The sequence below is a fragment of the Hyperolius riggenbachi genome, chromosome 9 (genome assembly GCF_040937935.1).
Source record: "Hyperolius riggenbachi isolate aHypRig1 chromosome 9, aHypRig1.pri, whole genome shotgun sequence".
Classification (NCBI taxonomy): domain Eukaryota; kingdom Metazoa; phylum Chordata; class Amphibia; order Anura; family Hyperoliidae; genus Hyperolius; species Hyperolius riggenbachi.
The window spans coordinates 19,952,707-19,969,115 of NC_090654.1; the positions used below are offsets into that span (position 1 = coordinate 19,952,707).

The window sequence follows — 16,409 nt, forward strand, 5'->3', positions numbered from 1 at the left end:
CTGGCATCTCCTGCAGCACTTTACAGAATTACTTTCTTGTAGTGTGGCAAAAGTAAGAGAGTAGGGGTGCACAGTGAAGATGACGGAGGAGTAAAACGCTCCTGGCACCTTCACTAACTTTGCAGCAGCTGTGTTCATTCTCCCAGTGACTTACCAATCTGTACACCTGCACCTGTAAAAAAAGCACATCCTCCTTATACTTCCTGTAAGCCAGCGTGCTCGCTTACAGGATAGAAATACAAAAAGGTCACTGTGGCCATGTTGTGGCAAAATAGTAAAACTACATGCACATACATTTTTCTTGCCAAAAAACACAATAAATTACATTTAAAATTAATTGTTTACCTCCCACACCCAAAAAATACCCAAATAAAACTTTTAACCATTTACCGACATCCTAACGTATTAAAACGTCATGCTTACCGCTATTAACAGCAACATGACGTTTTAATACGTCGCGCATTCCCGCCGCTGCTACCGCCGTGTGTCCGCCGCTACCGCCGCCATTACCGTCGGGATCCCGTGCTGGGCGATTGGGGAAGAGGACTGAACAGTCCTCTACCCAATCGCAGTGCCTGGAGTGAATGGACGTGACCGCGAACAGCGGCTACGTCCATTCACATAAACAGGAAATGTAACAGTTTAATAAAGTGTGTAAAAAAAAAAAAAAAAAAGTGAACACGTCCTATGAGTGTTCACCAGCGCCATCTTGTGGCCAAAAAGTATATTACACTTACAAAATACATACATTTTTAAGTATATACACATCATTAATAAAATTACACTTCCAACCCTCCCCCCCCAAAAAAACACTTGTAAAAAAAAAAAATCAGCTTAAAAAAATAAAATAAATAGTTGCCTTAGGGACTCAGCTTTTTTTATTCTATATTTTATGGGGGAAAATTAATTTTAATTTATTACATAGGGGCTTGTAATTATGGCCAGAACAAACAGAAAAATAACCACTTATATTTCAAAATAATATACTGTCGCCATACATTGTGGTAGGGACATAATCTAAACGGTTTAATTATCGGGACCACTGGGCAAATAAAACGTGTTTGTTTTATCCACAGGAGAATGTTTAATTTTAAAACTATAAAGGCTGAACACTGAGAAATAATGATTTTTTTTCTTTTTTTTTCTGTTTTTCTCATTAAAATGCATTTAGAATAAAAAAATTCTTAGCAAAATGTACTATCCACAGAAAGCCTAATTGGTGGCGAAAAAAACGAGGTATAGATCATTTTCTTGTGATAAGTAGTAATAAAGTTATTAGGGAATAAAAGGGAGGAGCGCTGACAACTGAAAATTGCTCTGGTCCGTTAGGATAAAAACCCTTGGGGGTGAACTGGTTAAATAAAATAATAAAAATAAAAAAATTACAATTTATAAAAAAAAAAACATACATAGTTACCTAAGGGTCTGAACTTTTTTAATATGTATGTCAAGAGGGTGTATATCTAATATAAGCTTGTAAATAGTGATGGACACAAAACTGAAAAAATGCACCTTTATTTCCATATATTGTCGCCATACATTGTGATAGCGACATCATTTAAATTGTGTAATAACTGGGACAAATGGGCAAATAAAATGTGTGAGTTTTAATTATGGTAGCATGTATTATTTTAAAGCTGTAATGGCCGCAAACTGATAAATAATGATTTTTTTCCATTTTTTTCTGAAAGAGAATCTGTACTCTAAAATTCTTACAATAAAAAGCATACCATTCTATTCATTGTGTTCTCCTGGGCCCCTCTTTGCTGTTTCTGCCACTCCCTGCTGCAAACCTGTAATTGCCAGTTTTAGGCAGTGTTTACAAACAAAAGACTAACTAGCTCTCGCGCCTTGCAGCGCTGGGTCCCTGGTTCGAATCCCAGCCAGGGCACTATCTGCAAAGAGTTTGTATGTTCTCTCCGTATCTGCATGGGTTTCCTCCGGGCACTCCGGTTTCCTCCCACATTCCAAAAACATACAGATAAGTTAATTGGCTCCCCCTAAAAATTGGCCCTAGACTACAGTACTTACACTACATAATATAGACATATGGCAATAGTAGGGATTAGATTGTGAGCTCCTTTGAGGGACAGTTAGTGACAAGACAATATATATATATATATATACACTGTACAGCGCTGCGTAATATGTCGGCGCTATATAAATACTAAAAAATAATAATAATAATAATAATAATAATAAGCATGTGATAGGCTGTGTGAGTCAAAGACTAAGCTTCTCTGAGAAACTGCAGGGGGCGTGAAGAGGGTGTGTATAGCTTCTGCCTATGACAGCAGAGAAGCACATTCCTGTCTCAGCCAACAAAGCCTTCAGAAGAAAGAAGATAACAGAGATAATACAGCCACTGTGCAACTAGGAAAGGCTGCAGTAACACAGAGCACATTAGAACAGGTATAGGAACTTATAGGATAGAAGAAATAAGGCTGAACATTTTGTTACAGAGTCTCTTTATTAGTCCCACTAAAATGCATTTATCTATATATATAAAATCGTGTGTGTGTGTGTGTGTGTGTGTGTGTGTGTGTGTGTGTGTGTATATGTATGGGTGTATGTGTGTGTGTGTGTGTATGTATGTGCCGCGATCACTCGAAAACAGCTTGACCGATTTGAACGAAACTTGGTATACAGATCCCTTACTACCTTGCATGATATGTTCTGGGGGTCTTGGGTACCCCCTGCACACCTGGGCGGAGCTAAAAACAGCAAATCAGATTTAACTCATTCATGTCAATGGAAAAAATTTAAAAGGCTGCCATTCTCACAGTAATCAAGCCAGAGTTCCCACACTTGGCACAGTTGGTCACTTGGTGACTGAAGTTACAAATCCAGTAAAAGTGGGCGGAGCATAAAACAGCCAATCAAATTTCAGCCATTCATTTTAAATGGGAAAATGTAAACGGCAGCCATTCTTAGACTGCAAATCGCAGGGGTCTCAAACTTGACACAGTTGGTCACTGGGTGAATGTGATTAAGATTCAGGAAAAGTGGGTGGAGCCTAAAACAGCCAATCAAAATTCACCTATTGATTTTAAAGGGGAATATTTAAACTGCTGCTATTCTTACACTGTAAATGGCAGAGGCTTCAAACTTGCTACAGTCAGTCATTGGGTGACTGGGGTCCAAATTCACTAAAGGGGTGGGGCCACATACAGCCAATCAGATTTCCTTGGTGGATAAACTGCTTCCATTCACACATTTTTGATGCCAGGAACCTGAATGTTCACAAACTTGGTCATTGAGTGACTTTGTGTCTAGGTTACAAAAAGTGGGCAGAGCCAAAAACAACTTTTACTGGGAAAATACAAACTACAGCCATTCTTACACTGTTAATCGCAGGGTTCTCAAACTTTGCACAGCTGGTCACTGGGTGAATGAGATAAAGATTTTGGAAGGTGGGTGGAGCCTACAACAGCCAATAAAAATTCGCCTTTTGATTTTCAAAGGGAATATTTAAGCTGCTACCATTCTCTTATACTGTTAATAGCAGATGCCTCAAACCTGGTACAGTTGGTCACTGGGTGACTAGGGTTCAAATTCAGAAAGGGGGCGGAGCCACAAACAGCCAGATTTGTTTATTTTTCAATGGGAATATACAAAGTATTGATACCAAGGACCCCAAAGCAGATACACTTGATAATTGAGTGACTGTATGTCAAGGTTAGAAAAAGTGGGCGGTGCCAACAACTAAATTTTTAACATGGCAGGGTTCCCAAACTTTACACAATTGGTCACTGGGTGACTGGGATGACTATTCAAAAATGTGGGTGGAGCCTACAACAGCCAATCAAAATTTACCTATTGATTTTCAAGGGGAATATTTACATTGCTACCATTCTTACACTGTTAATGGCAGAGGCTTCAAACCTGATACAGTCAGTCATTGGGTGACTGGGGTCCAAATTCACTAAAGGGGTGGAGCCACAAACAGCCAATCAGATTTGTTAGATTGATTTCAGCCATTCTGTTATTGGCAGGGTTCTCAAACGTGACACAGTTGGCCACTGGGTGACTGGGACTAATATTCAGGAAAGTGGGTGGAGCCTACAGCAGCCAATCAAAATTCACCTGATTTTCAAGGGGAATATTTACATTGCTGCCATTCATGCACTCTTAATGGCAGAGGCATAAAATCTGCTACAGTCAGTCACTGGGAGACTTGGGGTTTAAATCCTGAAGGGAGCGGGCCAAAAACAGTCAATCAGATTTGTTTAATTTCAATGGTAAAATTCAACTTATTGATGCCAAGGACCCCAAAGCTCATAAACTTGGTCATTAAGTGTCTGTATGTCAAGATTATAAATAGTGGGCAGAGCCAAAAACAACTAACTTTTTACATGGGAAAATGTAAACTGCAGCCATTGTTAATGGCAGGGTTCTCAAACTTCACACAGTTGGTCACTGGGTGACGACGACTAGGATTAATATTCGGAAAAGTAGGTGGAGCCTACAAGAATCAAAATTCACCTATTGATTTTCAAGGGGAATATTGAAACTGCAGTCATTCTTACACTGTTAATGGCAGAGGCCTCAAACCTGCTACAGTCGGTCGTTAAGTGTCTGGGGTTCAAATTCAGTAAAGGGTTGGAGCCAAAAACAACCAGATTTTTTTACTGGATAAACTGCTTCCATTAGCACAATTTTGATGCCAGGAACCCAAAAACTCACAAACTTGATCATTGAGTGACTGTGTCAAGGTTACAAAAAGTGGGTGGAGTTAAAAACTGATTTTTCTGGGAAATTGTAAACTGCAGCCCTTCTTCACTGTCAATGGCAGGGTTCTCAAACTTTGCACAGCTGGTTACTGGGTTACTGGGTGACTGGATTTAATATTCAGAAAAGTGGGTGGAGCCTAAATATGCCAATCAAAAATCACATGTCGCTTTTCAAGGAGAATATTAAAATTGCTGCCATTCTTGCACTGTTAATGGCACAAGCCTCAAACCTGGTACAGTTGGTCATTGGGTCACTGGGGTTCAAATTCAGAAAAGGGGGCAGAGCCACAGTCAATAAGATTTGTTTCATTTCATGGGAAAATACAAATTATTGATGCCAAGGACCCTAAAACTCACAAAATTGGTAATTGAGTGACTGTGCGTCTAGGTTACAAAAAAGTGGGCAGAGACAAATACAAATTTCACTGGGAAAATGTAAACTGCAGCCCTTCTTACACTGTTAATGGCAGGGTTCTTAAACTTTGCACAGTTGGTCACTGGGTGACTGGGATTAATATGCAGAAAAGTGGGTGGAGCCTACAAAAGTAAATCTAACTTCACCTATTGCTTTTCAAGGGGAATATTTAATTGCTGCGATTCTTGCACTGTTAATGGCACAAGCCTCAAACCTGGTACAGTTGGTTATTGGGTGACTGGGGTTCAAATTAAGAAAAGGGGGTGGAGCCACAAACAGACAATCAGATTTTTTTCATTTCAATGCAAATTATTGATACCAAAGACCGCAAAGTTCACAAACTTGGTCATTGAGCAATTGTGTGTTAGGGTTAGAAAAAGTATGCGGAGCCAACACCAGCCAAATACATACCCGGGCAACGCCGGGCAATCAGCTAGTAAAAAAATAATTCTTAGTAAAATGTACCACCCAAAGAAAGCCTAATTGGTAGCAGAAAAACAACAAGATATAGATCAATTAATTGTGATAATTAGTGATAAAGTCATTGGCGAATGAATGGGAGGTTAAAATTGCTCTGATGCATAAGGTGAAAACGACTGAAGGCTGAAGTGGTTAAAGAAGCTCGGGAGGGGGGACCTAGTGTTGGGCGAACAGTGTTCGCCACTGTTCGGGTTCTGCAGAACATCACCCTGTGCGGGTGATGTTCGAGTTCGGCCGAACACCTGATGGTGTTCGGCCAAACCGTTCGGCCACATGGCCGAACTAAGAGCGCATGGCCGAACGTTCCCCGTACGTTCGGCTAGCGCTGTGATTGGCCGAACGGGTCACGTGGTTTGGACCCGAACGCGCTCTGATTGGCCGAACGGTCACGTGGTTCGGGTAAATAAATACCCGAACCACGTCATATCTCCGCCATTTGTCTGTGGGTTTAGCTTTGGGTAGGCAGGCAGGGTAGTTCGCTCTCCAGCCACGCTAGCCAGGGTCCCCCCAGTCATTGTGTGTCGCTGCTGGGAACAGTAGTACACCGCTCGCTCAGCCACACTATATATAGCATTGTTTACTGCCACTGTGTACCTCGCTCAGCCACACTATATATAGCATTGTGTTTACTGCCACTCTGTGTACATGGCTCAGCCAGACTATATAGCATTGTGTGTACTGCCACTGTGTACCTCGCTCAGCCAGACTATATATAGCATTGTTTACTGCCACTCTGTGTACACGGCTCAGCCAGACTATATAGCATTGTGTGTACTGCCACTGTGTACCTCGCTCAGCCACGCTATATATAGCATTGTGTTTACTGCCACTCTGTGTACACCGCTCAGCCAGACTATATAGCATTGTGTGTACTGCCACTGTGTACCTCGCTCAGCCACGCTATATATAGCATTGTGTTTACTGCCACTCTGTGTACACCGCTCAGCCAGACTATATAGCATTGTGTGTACTGCCACTGTGTACCTCGCTCAGCCACGCTATATATAGCATTGTGTTTACTGCCACTCTGTGTACACCGCTCATCCAGACTATATAGCATTGTTTACTGCCACTCTGTGTACACCACTCAGCCAGACTATATAGCATTGTGTGTACTGCCACTCTGTGTACACCGCTCAGCCAGACTATATAGCATTGTGTGTACTGCCACTCTGTGTACACGGCTCAGCCAGACTATATAGCATTGTTTACTGCCACTCTGTGTACACCGCTCAGCCAGACTATATAGCATTGTGTGTACTGCCACTCTGTGTACACCGCTCAGCCAGACTATATAGCATTGTGTGTACTGCCACTCAGTGTACACGGCTCAGCCAGACTATATAGCATTGTGTGTACTGCCACTCTGTGTACACCGCTCAGCCAGACTATATAGCATTGTGTGTACTGCCACTCTGTGTACACCGCTCAGCCAGACTATATAGCATTGTGTGTACTGCCACTCTGTGTACATGGCTCAGCCAGACTATATAGCATTGTGTGTACTGCCACTCTGTGTACACCGCTCAGCCAGACTACATAGCATTGTTTACTGCCACTCTGTGTCTGCTGGGAACAGTAGTACACCGCTCACCCGCCACTGTATATCATTGTGCTCTGTGTCGCTGCTGGCAATAGTGGTACACCGCTCACCCACCACTGTATAGCATTTCTGTACTGCCACTAAACTGCTGCCAGTCAGCGTGTACTTTAAGGATAAGTGAAATGAGGAAGAAATCCGGTGAAAGAGGGAGGGGCAAGGGAAGAGGTGTTTCCCCTGACGGTTCACGTACAGGCCACAGGGGAGCACCCAAGAAAACCCACTCAATACCGCCCATGTTGTCCAGGACAACAACCCTCACAGATCCAAAAGAACAGGACCAGATAATTACTTGGATGACCTCTCAAGCGTCCAGCAGTGGGTTAAGCAGCACCAGCACATCACGCACGAGGTCCGAGTCCTCAGCCAGTTACAAGGAGCCAGTGGGCACAAAGCTGACACAACCGGCAGCGACACCACGCACACAACTGCCAGATAACCAGTCCGATGAATTACCTCAGGACACAATGGGGTATTCGCAGGAGCTATTCCCAGCCCAACAAACTTCCACCTTTCAAAGGTCAATGGAGGAACAGCCAGAAATGTTGTGCCCGGATTCACAACCATTAACTGTGGGAAATGCACCGCGCACTGAAATGCAAGGCGAGTCCGAGGAGGACTCGGAAACCCAAATCCCAGAGCAAGTTGGGCAGGAGGGGTTGCAATTGCAGGAGGTTGGCCGACAAGATCTGGAAGACGGCGTTGGAGTGAGCTGCGCAGAGGTTGTTCTGGGGAGCTCTACTCCACGGCGGCGGCCCCCACAATGACATATGACGAGTTTTAGGAGATGGAAGAGGAGGGTATGGACAATGTGGACATAGACCCAGATTTTGTTTGTGAACGAGAACATCGCCGTCGTAGCAGCAGCACAGATGAGTCTGTTGAAGAACCCACTGCTGCACGAGTTCGCCTTGTGCCACAAGGTAGGCGGCGCGCAATTTCAGGCACCACAAGCGTGAAAGTTCAAGTGAGAGGCAAAAGAGGAGCAAACAGAAATCGCCAGCAAGGCAGGTGCTCCAAAGTCTGGGCTTTCTTTGAAGACTGCACTGAGGATGTTACCATGGCGATTTGCAAGGTGTGCAAGACCCGCCTGAGCAGGGGGAAAAGTATTAACAACCTCTCCACCACCAGCATGAGCCGCCACATGCTATCCAAACATCCCACTCTGTGGGCAAACGCGGCAGGACAGGGTACCAGCAACACTGCCTCCCTTGGGTTCACCAGACTCACCACCAGACCCGCCTCAGCAGCAGCAGTAGCCCAGCCATTGCGTGGTTCACAACATTCACAAACATCAGACGACGCTCACACTGTCACTTTCCGGAGTAGTGCTCTTGAGGTCTCCCAGTGTTCATCAAACACAACAACCAACAGCCCTTCCGTGTGCAGCGCTACGGTTCAGTTGTCTGTGTTGGAGATGTTTGAGCGCAAGAGGAAATTGCCAGCAAATGACCCCCGGGCCGTGGCAGTAACAGCCAGCATAGCCAAGCTTCTGGCCTGCGAAATGCTGCCATATCGAGTGGTGGAGACAAACAGCTTAAAGGGCATGATGTCAGTGGCCCTCCCACGTTACGTGGTTCCCAGCCGCTACCACTTTGCGCGCTCTGCAGTGCCTGAGTTGCATGAGCACGTGGTCAGCAAAATAACCCGAAGCTTGAAGAATGCCGTTGCCTGCAAGGTTCACCTCACCACTGACACCTGGACGAGTGCGTTCGGACAGGGTCGATACATCTCCCTTACCGCGCACTGGGTGAACCTTGTGGAGCCTGGCAGCGATTCCTCACCTGCTACGGCGCGGGTGTTGCCCACGCCGCAAACAGCTGCACCGCCGTCCCTCCCACTGGATAACAACAGCAGCACCTACCTCTCTGACTCCTTCTCCTCCAACGCATCTCAAAGCTGTACCTCATCCGGAAACACTAACCCAGCACCAGCAGCAGTAGGATCGTGGAAGCATTGCAGCACAGCTGTTGGCATGCGTCAGCAAGCGTTGCTGAAGCTGATCTGCCTTGGGGATAAGCAGCACACAGGGGAGGAAATTTGGAAGGGAATAAAGGAACAGACGGATTTGTGGCTGGCACCGTTGGACCTGAAACTGGGCATGGTTGTGTGTGATAATGGGAGTAATCTCATTCGCGCTTTAAGGTTGGCTAAGCTGACACACATCCCTTGCCTGGCGCACGTGATGAACCTAGTAGTTCAGCGGTTCCTGAGGACATACCCAGGCGTGGCCGATCTTCTGTTGAAGGTGCGTCGAGTGGCCAAACATTGTAGAAATTCCAGTACTGCTTCGGGGGCACTCGCCAAGATGCAGGAGCGCTTCAATCTCCCCCACCATCGCTTGCTGTGTGATGTCCCTACGCGCTGGAATTCTACGCTGCACATGCTAGCCCGCTTTTGCGAGCAGAAGAGTGCAGTGGTCCAGTACATGACGGCGCAGTACCGAGGTGCATCCGGACAGCTGCCAAGCTTCTGTGGATCCGATTGGGCCAACATGTTGGACCTCTGCCAAGTCCTCCAAAATTTTGAGCAATCCACGTTGCTTGTGAGCAGTGACAACTCTTCAGTCAGCATTACCATACCACTGCTGTGTTTACTGAAGAGGTCAATGTTGAAAATCAAGGAAACAGCTGTCATGATGCAACTGGGGGAATCTGAAGGAGAAAACGATCAGCGTGATGGTACCAACATAAGGCCATCCGCCTCAGTGAACGCTGGCCCCAGCAGCTATGACGAAGAAGAGGAGGAGGAGGAACAGCTGGAGTTGGAGCAGGAATTTCATGCCACCACTGACGAGGGCCAGAGCGGTGCATGTTGGACTTCCACAATTCAGCGCGAATGGTCAGCAGAAGCAGACCAGGAGGAAGGTGACGAGTATGATGCATCACAACAACTATCACAACGCTCACAATAGGATGATGAGGATTCTGGTAGGACTCTGGCACACATGGCTCAATTCATGCTAGACTGCATTGAACGCGACCCACGCATTGTGCGCATTCTGGAGAACACCAATTACTGGGTTTATACCCTTCTGAATCCACGGTACAAACACAATGTTCCAAAACTGCTTGAAGAAAGAGTCAGACAGGTCAAAATGGAAGAATACCAGCAGGCCCTTGTGGAGACTTTAGAGAGGAGATTGACATCCTCCCCCTCCTCTAGCCAGTTGTACGCCGACAGACTGACTTCCGCAAACCCAGGACGACCAGGAGGGCAGCAAACAACGCAAGCCGCAGCTAGTGCCCAAAAGGGAATGGTATCGGCAGTGTCCTTGGAGTGGGAAAATTTTCTGACACCCATGCAGCAGCAGCCCACTGAACAGCAAGCGTGCAGATCCACCTCCAACACCGATCGCCTGGAGAAGATGGTCAAGGACTACATGTCAGATGACGTAGCTGTGTCGAACAATCCATCTGCACCCTTCAACTATTGGGTATCGAAGCTAGACACCTGGCACGAACTGGCAATGTACGCAATAGAGGTGCTGGCTTGCCCGGCAGCCAGCTTTATGTCGGAACGCTGTTTCAGTGCTGCCGGAGGCATCGTCACAGATCGGCGTATCCGCCTCTCCACAGAAAATGCAGACCGTCTGACTCAAATTAAAATGAATCAATCCTGGATTGGAAACGACTACGCAACACTCCAGGACCCCAACCAAGGAACATGACCAATGAACATCTGGGATGGTTTAGCGTTTCCGGTCCCTGTTTATTGAACCTCTCATCTGTATTACATTTATGACTGCATGGCGGCAAAAAGCATTGCTGCTATATCCGCACGCTTTTTGTCCTCATGCAAGGCCTGGGTTGTTGTGTCTCAAAAAGCATGGCCTTCTCCTCCTGCGCCTGCTCCTGTTCCATCACGTCTGCTGCTGCTCGGTTAGCGTTGCCGCGTGGTCCCTGTTTATCGAACCACTTATCTTTATTACATTTATGACTGCATGGCGGTACAAAGCATGCTATCTGCACGCTTCTTGTCCTCATGCAAGGCCTGGGTTGTTGTGTCTCACAAAGCGTGGCCTTCTCCTCCTGCGCCTCCTCCTGTTCCATCACGTCTGCTGCTGCTGGGTTAGCGTTGCCGCGTGGTCCCTGTTTATTGAACCACTTATCTTTATTACATTTATGACTGCATGGCGGTACAAAGCATGCTATCCGCACGCTTCTTGTCCTCATGCAAGGCCTGGGTTGTTGTGTCTCACAAAGCGTGGCCTTCTCCTCCTGCGCCTCCTCCTGTTCCATCACGTCTGCTGCTGCTGGGTTAGCGTTGCCGCGTGGTCCCTGTTTATTGAACCACTTATCTTTATTACATTTATGACTGCATGGCGGTACAAAGCATGCTATCCGCACGCTTCTTGTCCTCATGCAAGGCCTGGGTTGTTGTGTCTCACAAAGCGTGGCCTTCTCCTCCTGCGCCTCCTCCTGTTCCATCACGTCTGCTGCTGCTGGGTTAGCGTTGCCGCGTGGTCCCTGTTTATTGAACCACTTATCTTTATTACATTTATGACTGCATGGCGGTACAAAGCATGCTATCCGCACGCTTCTTGTCCTCATGCAAGGCCTGGGTTGTTGTGTCTCACAAAGCGTGGCCTTCTCCTCCTGCGCCTCCTCCTGTTCCATCACGTCTGCTGCTGCTGGGTTAGCGTTGCCGCGTGTTCCCTGTTTATTGAACCACTTATCTTTATTACATTTATGACTGCATGGCGGTACAAAGCATGCTATCCGCACGCTTCTTGTCCTCATGCAAGGCCTGGGTTGTTGTGTCTCACAAAGCGTGGCCTTCTCCTCCTGCGCCTCCTCCTGTTCCATCACGTCTGCTGCTGCTGGTTTAGCGTTGCCGCCTGGTCCCTGTTTATTGAACCACTTATCTTTATTACATTTATGACTGCATGGCGGTACAAAGCATGCTATCCGCACGCTTCTTGTCCTCATGCAAGGCCTGGGTTGTTGTGTCTCACAAAGCGTGGCCTTCTCCTCCTGCGCCTCCTCCTGTTCCATCACGTCTGCTGCTGCTGGTGCTGGGTTAGCGTTACCGGTCCCTTTTCCTGGAACCTCTTCTCTGTATTACATTTATGACTGCATGGCGAAAAAAAGCATGTTACCTGTGCAAAGAAACATGACATTTTCCACATTTAAAAGACAGTTTTTCCTTTGAAACTTTACAATCAATTTTCTCAAAAACTATAAGCTCTTTTTCAAATATTTTTTTTCCTCTTGTACCCACTCCCAAGGTGCACATACCCTGCTAATTTGGGATATGTAGCATGTAAGAAAGCTTTACAAAGCATGAAAGTTCGGGTCCCCATTGACTTCCATTATGTTCGGAGTTCGGCGCGAACACCCGAACATCGCGGCGATGTTCGGCGAACGTTCGCGAACCCGAACATCTAGGTGTTCGCCCAACACTAGTTGATCCTTCCCCGTCATGTCACTGGCCGGGTTTTGGTACACTTTTACACAAGAAATTTTGGCTTCAGTCAGAGATGCCCTGAAAATGTTGAAGTTCGCCTGCCTATTAAAGTCTATGGAGCCTGCTGCGAACAGCCGTTTCAAGAACATTTGCTGTAAATCCACGTTTGCGAACGCAAAATTTAATGTTCAGTTCAAAGAGAGTGGGAATTAATAATAAGATGTTAATAATCCTGGGTTGCTGTAAAATGTATAGTAATTTTATGCAAATGTATGCGGCATGGAAATGGAATAATCAAATGATTAAAGCTATCTTCTGAGCCAAAGTATAACGGTTTGCAATCTCTAAACATTATTATTTTTTAGTATTTATATAGTACTGACATCTTCTGCAGCGCTGTACAGAGTATATTGTCTTGTCACGTACCTGTCCCTCAAAGCAGCTCACATTCTAATCCCTGCCGTAGTCATATGTCTATGTATGTATCATGTAGTGTATGTGTTGTAGTCTAGGGCCAATTTTTAGGGGGAAGCCAATTAATTTATCTGTATGTTTTTGTGATGTGGGAGGAAACCAAAGTGCCCGGAGGAACCCCACACAGACACAGGGACAGTGCTAACCTCTATGCCACCGTACTGCCCATCACACACCAACCACATTTTGTACTGATCTCCACTCAGGTCTTATTAATCTAAGGCACTTAAGAGGTTTGACCTACTTGTGTCAGAGCCAAACCTCAGCCAAAATGTGTATTTTTTGTCTTGGATAGTACAGTAAGAAAATGTATTTTCTTACTGCCTTTGTTGCTACCTAACAGAACTGAACTTTGCTTACTTCCTGTCCCAATAGGAAGAGAGACAGCAATTAAAGAAATACATTTTCGTAGAGCAAAAACTAATTAGAACCTGTCAAGTTTATTTACTTTGTTGATTTTTTTTTTATATCGCTGTATTGAAGACTTCCAGGGTCAACTTTATATCCATAGAGGACCAACCACACAAAGCCATACTAGTGTCCCTAATTTTTGTTTTGTTTATATATATATATATATACATATGAATGTAGCTTTCAAATTTATTACTTAACTATTTTTATTCTTAAACATGTTTTTAATTAATCACAGTTCCAGAGGAAAATACTTATTTCATGTTGTTGTTTTGTAGAGTTATTTACACCCCCAAAAATAACCGTTAAGCCATCAACACCTATTAAAGAAGGGGCAGAGGTGACGATCCATTGTGAAACCTCCTACGGAAAAGCAAGTCAGGTTTTATTCACGTTTTACAAAAACTCTCAGAGTATTCAGAACGTCACTACAACCAACACCTTCAGGATAGGCCAAGCTGGAGAGGAGCATGGAGGAGGCTATCAATGTTCTGCACAGTCCCAAGATGGGAGAGTCTTTAAGAAGAGCCAAATTCTGGAGATGCAAATACTTTGTGAGTTCCAAATTCATGCCCCTATAAAATGGATCGGATCATTTTGGCCCCAGGATTGGCAGGTGTTAACAATCCGAAAGGCGCCTTAAAGGGTCACGTAAGCCTAGCTAAAAAATGAGTTTTACTCACCTGGGGCTTCCACCAGACCCCTGCTGCTGTCCGGTGCCCACACAGTCTCTCTCCGATCCTCCTTTCCACATCCAGCGTCTACTTCTGGTTTCGGCGACAGCCGCCGACAGGCTGGGAATGCGAGTGATTATTTGCGTTCCTGGCCGCAATAGCACCCTTTATACTGCTATTGCGGCCAGAAACTCAAAGAACGCTGAAACTGGAAGTAGCCGCCGGCGGGGACAGGAGGATCGGAGCGAGACTGTGTGGGCACCGAACAGAAGCAGGGGGCTGGTGGAAGCCCCAGGTGAGAAAAACTCATTTTTTTTGTTAGGCTTAAGTGACCCTTTAAAGTGAACCAGAGACGAAGCACCCTCATGTATTTTACTATATATATCAGTGGGAACATTAGAGAAAACACCTACCCTGCTCTCATTATAGCTGAGTCATTATAGCAAAGCCAGACTGAATGCTCAGTCGGGGATTTTGTCAGGGCTGATTAGCAGCAAGCTGTGCAGTGCAGAATAAAACAGAGAGCATGGTAGGTGTTTTCTCTAAAGTTCCCACTGACATATATTGGGCAAAATACGTGAGGGTGCTTTGTCTCTGGTTCACTTTAAGGGGTGAGTTAGGCGCCTAATGCGAGTAGTAACTGATTGACTACTACATAGAAATTAATGGTTGTAGCCGACTGTATAGGATCGGCTACCACTAAGAGCAGCCAGCGGCAGTGGCTGGATAGGTTACTGGTTACTCCATTTGACATGGGAGACCAGGGTTAGAATCCTGGCTAGGGTCAGTACCTATTCAGTAAAGAGTTCAAGGCAAGACTCCCTAACACTGCAGGGTGGCCTCTTAAATGTGTCCCAGTGGCTGCAGCTCTCGAACGCTTTGAGACCGACAGGAGAAAAGCGCCTATACAAATGTTTGGTTTATTATTATTGTTATTATAGCTGTTTGGGCGCCAGGGTTAGGAGGTTAGTTGTAGGAGGTTAGTTGTAGGGACTTAGGGGGGGGGGGGAGGTTATGCATGGTGGAAGAGGTCCTTGTTAGACACTTAGAAAGTTGTGGGAGGGGGGTTAAGGGTTCAAGTGAGAATGGGCACCTGGAGGTGCATAGAAAACTATTGGTAAACCTAATTACCGATATTTGGTAGGTAGCTGCAAACCCGGTGCTGCAACGTGTACTGCCTATAAAGTATAGCTCTATTTATCTGTGCAAAAGCTCCAAGCTATACAAATGCCGTAGCCATTTTATGATTTGAAGGCAAGTTGCAGGTATTTTTACTTCATTTTTGTTTATCAGGTTCAGTACTTAAAAAAAAGTTTTGTTTTTTTTAAATCATTTTTACATTTTATTGCACATCTTTTAAAGGAAAAGGAAATAATTAAAGGGACTCTGACCTCAAAATAAATACGAAATTAGTACTCACCTGGGGCTTTCTGCAGCCCAGTGTAGGTCGGGACGTCCCACAGCGGCGTCCTGCCTCTTCTCCCAAGGCCTGTCCAGAAATGGCTGGCCGGCGGCTGCCCGGCGACACTGGGCCCAAGTGTCGGGCTCCTTCTTCCTTATATGTCATCGCTGTTGTCACAAGCCGGCCACCTCGTGGGACGTCCCGACCTACACTGGGTTGCAAAAAGCCCCAGGTGAGTACCGATTTCGTATTTATTTTGAGGTCAGAGTCCCTTTAATTATAAAAGACAACAAGCTTGTTTTGTAAATCTCCATACACATGCTCGGTAGTGTGCAGTAGTTGTAAATTATTTTTTGGGTTGACGGGTTTCTGAATGAGCACTGTACAGAGGTGTTGTATGGCCACAACCATGCAGTATATTCCATGTTATGTAGGAGGTCGGCAGAGAGGAGCAGTGGACAAGCAAGTGGGACACCGTGGCAGGAAGAACAGTAAGAGACAGTAGTGCTCATTTATTGTTTTGTGATTTGTCATTGTGGATAATTAAAGGTACTCTTTAAGAATGCAATTTTACCAAGCGATTGTCCTTCCTGTCCGATAACTGCAATCGGAAGGAAACAATCAGAAATCATCGATCGGGTCCATAAATGGAATTCAAAATGTGACCAATCCGATTATTCGATTGGCACCATCAACACTATCCAATCTACTTGATCAAAAAGTTGATCGTTCAGTTAAATTGCATCATTAAAGTGAACCTGCAGACTAAAAATCTACTCAGCAGCACTGAAATGGTTTGGTGTTTCTTTAA

General features: G+C 45.4%; 1 protein-coding gene across 4 annotated transcripts in view; it reads left to right on the top strand.

Annotated features, from left to right (window-relative positions):
- The window catches only part of LOC137531492 (high affinity immunoglobulin gamma Fc receptor I-like), a 117,792-nt gene that overhangs the window by 41,883 nt on the left and 59,500 nt on the right, over window positions 1-16,409 (top strand). For 3 of the 4 annotated variants that reach the window (XM_068251406.1, XM_068251405.1, XM_068251407.1), the window contains exon 8: window positions 13,801-14,076. The exons of the other annotated variant lie outside the window; for it this stretch is intronic. In XM_068251406.1, the coding sequence (XP_068107507.1) occupies window positions 13,801-14,076 (276 nt within the window). The remainder of the gene's footprint in view (window positions 1-13,800; window positions 14,077-16,409) is intronic. 4 annotated transcript variants of the gene reach the window in all.